Source organism: Scardinius erythrophthalmus (genome assembly GCF_964197995.2).
Source record: "Scardinius erythrophthalmus genome assembly, chromosome: 15".
Taxonomy (NCBI): domain Eukaryota; kingdom Metazoa; phylum Chordata; class Actinopteri; order Cypriniformes; family Leuciscidae; genus Scardinius; species Scardinius erythrophthalmus.
In genome coordinates this window covers 7,611,962-7,624,103 of record NC_138235.1, presented here as the reverse complement: position 1 = coordinate 7,624,103, position 12,142 = coordinate 7,611,962, and the positions used below count along the sequence as shown (strand labels likewise).

General features: G+C 47.0%; 1 protein-coding gene across 1 annotated transcript; it reads right to left on the bottom strand.

The window, feature by feature from the left end:
• Window positions 1–1,593: 1,593 nt before the first annotated feature.
• Window positions 1,594–4,254, bottom strand: LOC308703333 (zona pellucida sperm-binding protein 3-like). Its single transcript, XM_081386731.1, has 8 exons — window positions 3,650–4,254; window positions 3,032–3,150; window positions 2,851–2,954; window positions 2,581–2,758; window positions 2,323–2,440; window positions 2,157–2,239; window positions 1,990–2,081; window positions 1,594–1,918 (listed from the first exon to the last, which is right to left on the bottom strand). The coding sequence occupies exons 1-8, from the start codon at window positions 4,193–4,195 to the stop codon at window positions 1,854–1,856; spliced, it is 1,305 nt and encodes a 434-aa protein (XP_081242857.1). The 5' UTR covers window positions 4,196–4,254; the 3' UTR covers window positions 1,594–1,853.
• Between the last annotated feature and the right edge of the window lie 7,888 nt (window positions 4,255–12,142).

Here is a 12,142-nt window from a genome sequence, read left to right as displayed (position 1 = left end):
GAAGGATCCCAAGAACAGCACATGTTGGCTGCGTAGATATTGACTCGTCCCCTCGCTGCACTGTAGGAAATGACTTTACAGGTCGAAACTGATTTCAGACAGACTTCTGAGGCAGCGTAACGGTTTAATGATCTACAGCAAAATAGAAAGAGCTTTGGTGAAAACTAAGCAAATATATAATTACTACAATAGGAATATCTTGCTAGAAATGACAAATGTTTTTGGTCAAAAGTGCACATTTACACAAACTGACCATCTAATGCAACTTTCAGATGCCATCTTTATTTTTTTTGCTCAACTGTCACAGAATGGACAGCACCGGATTGTGCCAAAATTCCTAAATATTTTTCCATCTCCTGATCCATATTCCACCCTATTTTTTTCTTCCCTCAGTGGTTTGATCAGACCTTTTACATGGCACGGTAAAACACCCAGAATAAAACAAAAAACACCCAGAGTAAATATTGACAATACAGTATAATCAGGGGGGCTTAAAGCTACTTGAATTTAGAAACCTGGCCTAGATGTTTGGAAGCCACTTCATCTCCTCATGGCTTCAAATAATAGTTTATGAACCAAAGAAAATGTCCCCACAGATTTTTTTATATAAATGGGATGATAATCTAGTTCCACAGAGTCGTTTACATCGCAGAACCCTCTTTCCACTATGAAGAAACTTTTGTCAAATGGAAAGCTTCCCATTTGACAAAACAATCCCATCAACAATGTCACGATACGTATCACAATACTAAAGCCACAATACAAATCACGATATGGATCAATTTGGAATTTAAATGTTTTTTGAGCAGAGTTTAGTTAGTAATATCTTTTTATTGATTAACCAGTGCCACAACAGTTGTGATAACTGAAAAACTGTCATTAAAAAAAAAATAAAGGGCTCTTCCTTCTGCTTTGAAAGTCTCTGCCTCAACTAAAATGACAATTATAGTGACTCTGAAGTGTGTCTGCAATGCTCAATGACTAAAAACTAAAATTACATAGAAGCAAAAACTGTAACAACTTAAATTTAACTTAGTTCAACTGTGCAGAAGAGAGTGATAGCAGAACGTCTCACTTAACTTCATCACACAACTGGGGAATTGCCATTTCTGCTAAAAACTGATGTGTTGGTATTGTGTAGCATAGCTCACACTCATGAATCAATTGTCTGAAGCCATTATTCTCGGCAACGCTGTATGGCTGTAAATCCTGACATATGAAGCACATTAATGCACTTGTAATCTTTTGAGGGCTTTTCTTGCATATCACATTACTCATATCTAATGTCCAACTCTCCAGTTTAGTGTTAAACCCCCAAATTCTCCCATATTTTTCTCACTTTTGGCAGCAAATCATCTTACCCATTTTGAGTGTCTCAGGTTGCTAAAATTGGCACCAATTGACGTCATGTGATAAACTGGCTACAGTAGAAAGCATGACAGAATTGATACGTGTATTGTCAGGAGTTCGAGACGTTGTATCGATATTCTGAGCACAGCCCTGGTGTACAGTAGTACATATGAAAGCGCTATATTGTGTATATAGCGCATGTCGGTTATGATTTTCACCAGGAATTATTCTGTTAAACAAATTGTAATAAACTAATGGCTTCAAAAGCATAACCTTGAGCTTTCACTAGTGGTCTTTAAGGGTGATCATTTAAAACTCCCTATGGAGAAAAATTAACTTCTGGAACCCAATGGTTGCATGCTATATGGGACTTGAATTGTACAGGAGGACTATCAGTTTCACCACATTGGCAGAATGAGGCACTTTTTCCAAATCAAAAGCAGTTAAACCAGACATGAAGTAAAGTGACAAGTCAGATACAATCAAGGATTGATTTGTCAGTTTTATTGAGTCTTTAGCCCTTGAACCATTACAGGACCAAGTGAGGCCTTGCCTTCCCACTGAATGCCTAGAGAGAAAAGCCAAGTTAGAGCACTTGAAAAATCAAGAGATACCTTAGAAAGAGCAAAAGCTACCAACCTCCATAGGGAGCAGCAGCAAATTCACCATCCGGACCACATGTTGAGTCACAGCAACCACAAACTTGGTCGTTACCATCAGCAGCAAACCACCTGCAATAAAACAAAGACATGGAACCTTCAGCATGAGAAAAGTCAAGTTAAAAAAAATAAAAAAAAACAACGTACCCATTGGCAAAGGAACAGGATTTGCGCTGAGCGTCACTGGGTGCAGAAGCAATAGTTGCCTTCAGAATACACGTTATGTAGATCTGCAAGGGGTAACAGGTAAGACACAAAACCAAAGCAGATAGGAGGAGAAGTCAAATTAACTCATAATATTCATAGTACATACAGAAGGACTGTTGCCCTCCTGGAACATAAATGCCTCCAGCTGGAACTGGATCTTGTCAACCTGGGACCGAGGCATGAAGCGGGAGCTGGAAGCTGTAGTTTTGGCATCCACAAAGCACCTGACGACAAATCACAACGAGCAACTCATGAATGTCAACTGCAGAGCATCAAGCAACTAGACTTTACCCATGATTCTGTGACAAAGTGGTTACAAAAAGCAATTTAAACAGTCCTACCGCATCAAGGGCCATGACCTTACCCATTATTCTCAATGAAGGAAAATCTCGGAAGAGCGTTCACATCAGGTACTTGAGTGGCCACACAGTGGTCCACAAACACACGCAGAGGCACATGATTGTACTGCTTCACAGATGCCTCGATGTTAATAACGCCACCCAGGAAATAGGTGTATGAAGGCCTCTGATAGGACCAGTCATCTACACACACAAAAAAAAAAAAAACATTTTAGGCACAGCCACAATAGCAAGGGTAAAGGTTCATTTTATTGAAAGAAAAAACCTGTACCAACCCATCATGATCTTCAGGTAGAAAAGCAAGACTTCTCCACCAGCCTCTGTTGAGGCATAAGGGACCCATGCTGGCCTCAAGGCATCACTGCTTACATTTTGGAGCCTGCAGTTCATGAAAGTACCCATTAAATTGTCTCCCAGTTTCACGAGAAAGTGCAGAAAGTCACAGAGATCACTTACCTTTGATAATGGCATTGAACACCAACAATTGCACCATCAACCCGGGTAATCGGAGTACCAGCAAGCGCCTCAGGGGTGTAGATAAGAGAGAAAGTGTAGACAAGCTCATCCTCATTCATCTGTAAAAAGATTGTGGTTACCAAGAGGGTCATCCCAAAGACTTTACATACACCAAGATAGTGCACTCATATTGCCATGAATGGGAGAAGGTGCACTCTGCAATATGGTGGAATTCCTAAACAGCAAAATCACCAATTAGTAAATTCTTCACATCAACACAGCTTCCCTCAGAAGCTCCAGTGTTGCCAAAGATAGTCAGTGTTTTGGAGACATGCACTTAGGATTGAATATGCATATTGACTGTTCCAGGGTAAAAAACTAGCTTGAACTATTAAGGCACAAGATTTATTGTTCTTGCTTCATACCATTTATGGGATGGTTTACATCAGATGTTGGTTTGAAGGGTTACGGCAAGTAGCTCTAAAATTCAGGACTTACCCATTCAAACAGATAGAACTTGGTCTTATCTGCCCTGGCATTGTAAAACCAAGTGAACTGACATTCATTGAAAGGTTCTCTGCCACAACAAATAACCCATTAAAATGTATGTGTTCTTACCATCAGCACACTGTTGCAGTCCTGTAATTCATACTCAAAGATGAGCACTCTTGACTCAGGATCCTGACCAACAACAGGACATCCACCTAAAGACAGACCCGTTGGCTGGATCAACTGACCATTGCTGAAGAGGTCCTGTTGGACCTCTACAAGAACCCGGTTCTCACCACATTGAACCGCTGCGCTGCTGGGAGTCACGGGTTGCCTCAACTGGAAGTCCACCGCCAACTCGCTCTGCACCTCGGGAGCGATGGGAAACCTCCAATCCAAAGGCTTCACTGGACCCTGCAACAGCTGCTTCTCCTGAGTGCCAAAAGGATCCTGTGCAAGGCTATTGGAGACGGGACCCAAAGGACTCTGAAACTGAGAAGCCACTTGCAAAGGGTTCCAGAGCTCTAGAGGAGAAAGGGCAGGACTTCTGGAAGCTGGATTTAATTTTGGCCCCATGCTTCTTGGACTTTGACCGGACCTCAAACTTCCCAAGACATCAGGCATATCAAATGTACAAATCACAACCACCACTAAGACAACTTTCAGGAACACCATTCTAACAAACTTTGTCACAAGCACCACAACACACACCAGTGCTTGGCTTTGCCATTTTGTACAGCTTTGAGTTAAGGTGGCTCCACCCCTTTTACCTTAATTGATTATCCTAGATTCTCCTCTGGACCTGTAAAGTGTATGCATCTTGGGGACGCACCACTCTGCACATTTTTAATGGGCCTGTCCAAATAACCGCACTTGACGTCTTTGTACTCAACCACTTGTCTACTTACATGACCTACAGTATTTCCGGTCTTTGATCAAAGTGTTCAAGGGGGCTTGAAGACCATAAGTGTGTGTAGAACTTTTGATTACCCAATGGGACACACTTTTAGTGTTGCAAAAATGCAAGTTTAGATAGCTTTATTTACACATTTTGATTTCAAGTACTTTCCATTTTAAAATAAACTTATACATGTCTGTTCAGTAATCCCTATGTTACAAAATACACCATTTAAAAATTGTGCTGCTTGTATTAAGTGAGGAAATGCAGTTGCAAATATTGTACAAAATATACTCTCACATCTTTGCACCAATAACATGTACTGCACTTTGTTTACTACCAAATGATGTGTCATTTCTCACTAATTTAACTTACAGTGGAATGTTTTCAGTTTCACTTTTTTTTTATGGTCCCTTTAACACATTCTGTTGACTCTATGTAACCCCATACAGAAAAAAAATATATTGAAAATATATTTCAAATATATTTCTTTTGTGTATGGGACGTTACACCTACATGGCTACTAACTCTCATTAGAGTGTTAGTACAGTATTCGTAGACAGGTAGGGTTATGGTTAGAATAAGTTGACATGTACTTGCAAAGTTACTTATAGTCATGCAAGTTCCCAAACACGATGCATGATGGGATACGCTTAGCCTCAAATACCACTCCGAAGCGGTATGGTGTGAGTTTAGTGTACGTTAAGGGCACTGAGCTTTGGCATTTTTAAGACGTGGGACAGTCTTGCGCACTTACTTGCTGTCACATGCACGTGTCGTCAAGACATCAAGTGTGGATTTTTGCACAGGCACTTTGTCTCTCTTATTACATTGAGGGGGCATTTACATTACACAATTTTCAACTAAAAACGTATGCATTGTTCTTTTATGTGACAAGAGCGTATACTTTTCAAAAACTTGTACTTTGAAATTTATTTTCAAAAGTTTGCTTATTGTCTCCGTGTACTCAGCAAAAACGTGAATTTGTGAAAAATGACGTAATGCGCATACATATTATGTGTTCAGACCAAGTCGCTGCTGGTTCCTTCAGGATTTTCCTATGATACTTTTCCGTTCTGTTCTTCAACATACACTACACAGACCACAAAAGGTGTTCTCTTGTTATTAAAAACATACATTGTCTAAACTGAACATGCTGCATCAATTTGCGCTAATAGGTGTGTAGAACAAAATGTCAAATTGAAAAACCCCAAAGGAAATTGTCAACTGAACCAGCAGCAAATTAGTCTTGAAAACGTGATCAAAGTTGATGTAAACATGTATCAAAATATGCACAGACAAGAGAACAGGAATATTGAAAGACAGACTCAATAACATCACAGTGCTTCATGGGACAAGGCGTTCCCTGCAGAGCTCATTGGAATGATGTATTTGCCAAATTAAGAGCACTGTCCTTCGGATGAGACGTTAAACTGAGGTCCTGACTCTCTGTGGTAATTAAAAATCCCATGGCACTTCTCGTAAAGAGTTGAGGTGTAACCCCGGTGTCCTGGCCAAATTCCCTCCATTGGCCCTTGCCAATCATGGCCTCCTAATAATCCCCTTCCATTGAATTGGCTCTATCACTTTCTTTCCTCTCCACCTATAGCTGGTGTGTGGTGAGTGCACTGTCTCCACCTATAGCTGGTGTGTGGTGAGAGCTCTGTCTCCACCTATAGCTGGTGTGTGGTGAGAGCACTGTCTCCACCTATAGCTGGTGTGTGGTGAGAGCTCTGTCTCCATCTATAGCTGGTGTGTGGTGAGAGCACTGTCTCCATCTATAGCTGGTGTGTGGTGAGAGCTCTGTCTCCATCTATAGCTGGTGTGTGGTGAGAGCACTGTCTCCACCTATAGCTGGTGTGTGGTGAGAGCACTGTCTCCATCTATAGCTGATGTGTGGTGAGAGCACTGTCTCCATCTATAGCTGGTGTGTGGTGAGAGCACTGTCTCCATCTATAGCTGGTGTGTGGTGAGAGCACTGTCTCCATCTATAGCTGATGTGTGGTGAGAGCACTGTCTCCACCTATAGCTGGTGTGTGGTGAGAGCACTGTCTCCATCTATAGCTGATGTGTGGTGAGAGCTCTGTCTCCACCTATAGCTGGTGTGTGGTGAGAGCACTGTCTCCATCTATAGCTGGTGTGTGGTGAGAGCTCTGTCTCCATCTATAGCTGGTGTGTGGTGAGAGCACTGTCTCCACCTATAGCTGGTGTGTGGTGAGAGCACTGTCTCCATCTATAGCTGGTGTGTGGTGAGAGCTCTGTCTCCATCTATAGCTGGTGTGTGGTGAGAGCACTGTCTCCACCTATAGCTGGTGTGTGGTGAGAGCACTGTCTCCACCTATAGCTGGTGTGTGGTGAGAGCTCTGTCTCCTCCTATAGCTGGTGTGTGGTGAGAGCACTGTCTCCTCCTATAGCTGGTGTGTCGTGAGAGCACTGTCTCCTCCTATAGCTGATGTGTGGTGAGCACACTGTGTCCACCTATAGCTGGTGTGTGGTGATCGCTCTGTCTCCACCTATAGCTGGTGTGTGGTGAGAGCACTGTCTCCTCCTATAGCTGATGTGTGGTGATCGCTCTGTCTCCACCTATAGCTGGTGTGCGGTGAGAGCACGGTCTCCACCTATAGCTAGTGTGTGGTGAGCGCTCTGTCTCCACCTATAGCTGGTGTGTGGTGAGAGCACTGTCTCCACCTATAGCTGGTGTGTGGTGAGAGCACTGTCTCCACCTATTGCTGGTGTGTGGTGAGAGCTCTGTCTCCACCTATAGCTGATGTGTGGTGAGAGCAGTGTCTCCACCTATAGCTGGTGTGTGGTGAGAGCAGTGTCTCCACCTATAGCTGATGTGTGGTGAGCGCTCTGTCTCCACCTATAGCTGGTGTGTGGTGAGAGCAGTGTCTCCACCTATAGCTGGTGTGTGGTGAACGCTCTGTCTCCACCTATAGCTGGTTTGTGGTGAGAGCACTGTCTCCACCTATAGCTGGTGTGTGGTGAGAGCTCTGTCTCCACCTATAGCTGGTGTGTGGTGAGAGCTCTGTCTCCACCTATAGCTGGTGTGTGGTGAGAGCACTGTCTCCACCTATAGCTGGTGTGTGGTGAGCGCTCTGTCTCCACCTATAGCTGGTGTGTGGTGAGAGCTCTGTCTCCTCCTATAGCTGATGTGTGGTGAGAGCACTGTCTCCACCTATAGCTGATGTGTGGTGAGAGCACTGTCTCCACCTATAGCTGGTGTGTGGTGAGAGCTCTGTCTCCACCTATAGCTGGTGTGTGGTGAGAGCTCTGTCTCCACCTATAGCTGGTGTGTGGTGAGAGCACTGTCTCCACCTATAGCTGGTGTGTGGTGATCGCTCTGTCTCCACCTATAGCTGGTGTGTGGTGAGAGCTCTGTCTCCACCTATAGCTGGTGTGTAGTGAGAGCTCGGTCTCCACCTATAACTGGTGTGTGGTGAGAGCTCTGTCTCCTCCTATAGCTGGTGTGTGGTGAGAGCACTGTCTCCTCCTATAGCTGATGTGTGGTGAGAGCACTGTCTCCACCTATAGCTGGTGTGTGGTGAGAGCTCTGTCTCCACCTATAGCTGGTGTGTGGTGAGAGCTCTGTCTCCACCTATAGCTGGTGTGTGGTGAGAGCACTGTCTCCACCTATAGCTGGTGTGTGGTGAGAGCTCTGTCTCCACCTATAGCTGGTGTGTGGTGAGAGCTCTGTCTCCTCCTATAGCTGGTTTGTGGTGAGAGCACTGTCTCCACCTATAGCTGGTGTGTGGTGAGAGCTCTGTCTCCACCTATAGCTGGTGTGTGGTGAGAGCTCTGTCTCCACCTATAGCTGGTGTGTGGTGAGAGCACTGTCTCCACCTATAGCTGGTGTGTGGTGAGCGCTCTGTCTCCACCTATAGCTGGTGTGTGGTGAGAGCTCTGTCTCCTCCTATAGCTGATGTGTGGTGAGAGCACTGTCTCCACCTATAGCTGATGTGTGGTGAGAGCACTGTCTCCACCTATAGCTGGTGTGTGGTGAGAGCTCTGTCTCCACCTATAGCTGGTGTGTGGTGAGAGCACTGTCTCCACCTATAGCTGGTGTGTGGTGATCGCTCTGTCTCCACCTATAGCTGGTGTGTGGTGAGAGCTCTGTCTCCACCTATAGCTGGTGTGTGGTGAGAGCTCTGTCTCCACCTATAACTGGTGTGTGGTGAGAGCTCTGTCTCCTCCTATAGCTAGTGTGTGGTGAGAGCACTGTCTCCTCCTATAGCTGGTGTGTGGTGAGAGCACTGTCTCCACCTATAGCTGGTGTGTGGTGAGCATTCTGTCTCCATCTATAGCTGGTGTGTGGTGAGCGCACTGTCTCCACCTATAGCTGGTGTGTGGTGAGAGCACTGTCTCCACCTATAGCTGATGTGTGGTGAGAGCACTGTCTCCACCTATAGCTGGTGTGTGGTGAGCGCTCTGTCTCCACCTACAGCTGGTGTGTGGTGAGAGCTCTGTCTCCACCTATAGCTGGTGTGTGGTGAGAGCTCTGTCTCCACCTATAGCTGATGTGTGGTGAGAGCTCTGTCTCCAGCTATAGCTGGTGTGTGGTGAGCGCACTGTCTCCACCTATAGCTGGTGTGTGTTATGAGAGCACTGTCTCCACCTATAGCTGGTGTGTGGTGAGAGCACTGTCTCCACCTATAGCTGGTGTGTGGTGAGAGCTCTGTCTCCACCTATAGCTGATGTATGGTGAGAGCAGTGTCTCCACCTATAGCTGGTGTGTGGTGAGAGCAGTGTCTCCACCTATAGCTGATGTGTGGTGAGCGCTCTGTCTCCACCTATAGCTGGTGTGTGGTGAGAGCAGTGTCTCCACCTATAGCTGGTGTGTGGTGAGCGCTCTGTCTCCACCTATAGCTGGTTTGTGGTGAGAGCACTGTCTCCACCTATAGCTGGTGTGTGGTGAGAGCTCTGTCTCCACCTATAGCTGGTGTGTGGTGAGAGCACTGTCTCCACCTATAGCTGGTGTGTGGTGAGAGCTCTGTCTCCACCTATAGCTGGTGTGTGGTGAGAGCTCTGTCTCCACCTATAGCTGGTGTGTGGTGAGAGCACTGTCTCCACCTATAGCTGGTGTGTGGTGATCGCTCTGTCTCCACCTATAGCTGGTGTGTGGTGAGAGCACTGTCTCCACCTATAGCTGATGTGTGGTGAGAGCACTGTCTCCACCTATAGCTGGTGTGTGGTGAGCGCTCTGTCTCCACCTATAGCTGGTGTGTGGTGATCGCTCTGTCTCCACCTATAGCTGGTGTGTGGTGAGAGCACTGTCTCCACCTATAGCTGGTGTGTGGTGAGAGCTCTGTCTCCTCCTATAGCTGGTGTGTGGTGAGAGCACTGTCTCCACCTATAGCTGATGTGTGGTGAGAGCACTGTCTCCACCTATAGCTGGTGTGTGGTGAGCGCTCTGTCTCCACCTATAGCTGGTGTGTGTTGAGAGCTCTGTCTCCACCTATAGCTGGTGTGTGGTGAGAGCACTGTCTCCACCTATAGCTGGTGTGTGGTGATCGCTCTGTCTCCACCTATAGCTGATGTGTGGTGAGAGCTCTGTCTCCACCTATAGCTGGTGTGTGGTGAGAGCTCTGTCTCCACCTATAGCTGATGTGTGGTGAGAGCACTGTCTCCACCTATAGCTAGTGTGTGGTGAGCGCTTTGTCTCCACCTATAGCTGGTGTGTGGTGAGAGCACTAGCTGGTGTGTGGTGAGAGCACTGTCTCCACCTATAGCTGGTGTGTGGTGAGCATTCTGTCTCCACCTATAGCTGGTGTGTGGTGAGAGCTCTGTCTCCACCTATAGCTGATGTGTGGTGAGAGCAGTGTCTCCACCTATAGCTGGTGTGTGGTGAGAGCAGTGTCTCCACCTATAGCTGATGTTTGGTGAGCGCTCTGTCTCCACCTATAGCTGGTTTGTGGTGAGAGCACTGTCTCCACCTATAGCTGGTGTGTGGTGAGAGCTCTGTCTCCACCTATAGCTGGTGTGTGGTGAGAGCTCTGTCTCCACCTATAGCTGGTGTGTGGTGAGAGCACTGTCTCCACCTATAGCTGGTGTGTGGTGATCGCTCTGTCTCCACCTATAGCTGGTGTGTGGTGAGAGAACTGTCTCCACCTATAGCTGATGTGTGGTGAGAGCACTGTCTCCACCTATAGCTGGTGTGTGGTGAGCGCTCTGTCTCCACCTATAGCTGGTGTGTGGTGATCGCTCTGTCTCCACCTATAGCTGGTGTGTGGTGAGAGCACTGTCTCCACCTATAGCTGGTGTGTGGTGAGAGCTCTGTCTCCTCCTATAGCTGATGTGTGGTGAGAGCACTGTCTCCACCTATAGCTGATGTGTGGTGAGAGCACTGTCTCCACCTATAGCTGGTGTGTGGTGAGAGCTCTGTCTCCTCCTATAGCTGATGTGTGGTGAGAGCACTGTCTCCACCTATAGCTGATGTGTGGTGAGAGCACTGTCTCCACCTATAGCTGGTGTGTGGTGAGAGCTCTGTCTCCACCTATAGCTGGTGTGTGGTGAGAGCTCTGTCTCCACCTATAGCTGGTGTGTGGTGAGAGCACTGTCTCCACCTATAGCTGGTGTGTGGTGAGAGCTCTGTCTCCACCTATAGCTGGTGTGTGGTGAGAGCTCTGTCTCCACCTATAGCTGGTGTGTGGTGAGAGCTCTGTCTCCTCCTATAGCTGGTGTGTGGTGAGAGCACTATCTCCTCCTATAGCTGGTGTGTGGTGAGAGCACTGTCTCCACCTATAGCTGGTGTGTGGTGAGCATTCTGTCTCCATCTATAGCTGGTGTGTGGTGAGCGCACTGTCTCCACCTATAGCTGGTGTGTGGTGAGAGCACTGTCTCCACCTATAGCTGATGTGTGGTGAGAGCACTGTCTCCACCTATAGCTGGTGTGTGGTGAGCGCTCTGTCTCCACCTATAGCTGGTGTGTGTTGAGAGCTCTGTCTCCACCTATAGCTGGTGTGTGGTGAGAGCTCTGTCTCCACCTATAGCTGGTGTGTGGTGAGAGCACTGTCTCCTCCTATAGCTGGTGTGTGGTGAGAGCACTGTCTCCACCTATAGCTGGTGTGTGGTGAGCATTCTGTCTCCATCTATAGCTGGTGTGTGGTGAGCGCACTGTCTCCACCTATAGCTGGTGTGTGTTATGAGAGCACTGTCTCCACCTATAGCTGGTGTGTGGTGAGAGCACTGTCTACACCTATAGCTGGTGTGTGGTGAGAGCTCTGTCTCCACCTATAGCTGATGTGTGGTGAGAGCAGTGTCTCCACCTATAGCTGGTGTGTGGTGAGAGCAGTGTCTCCACCTATAGCTGATGTGTGGTGAGCGCTCTGTCTCCACCTATAACTGGTGTGTGGTGAGAGCAGTGTCTCCACCTATAGCTGGTGTGTGGTGAGCGCTCTGTCTCCACCTATAGCTGGTTTGTGGTGAGAGCACTGTCTCCACCTATAGCTGGTGTGTGGTGAGAGCTCTGTCTCCACCTATAGCTGGTGTGTGGTGAGAGCTCTATCTCCACCTATAGCTGGTGTGTGGTGAGAGCACTGTCTCCACCTATAGCTGGTGTGTGGTGAGAGCACTGTCTCCACCTATAGCTGATGTGTGGTGAGAGCACTGTCTCCACCTATAGCTGGTGTGTGGTGAGCGCTCTGTCTCCACCTATAGCTGGTGTGTGGTGATCGCTCTGTCTCCACCTATAGCTGGTGTGTGGTGAGAGCACTGTCTCCACCTAT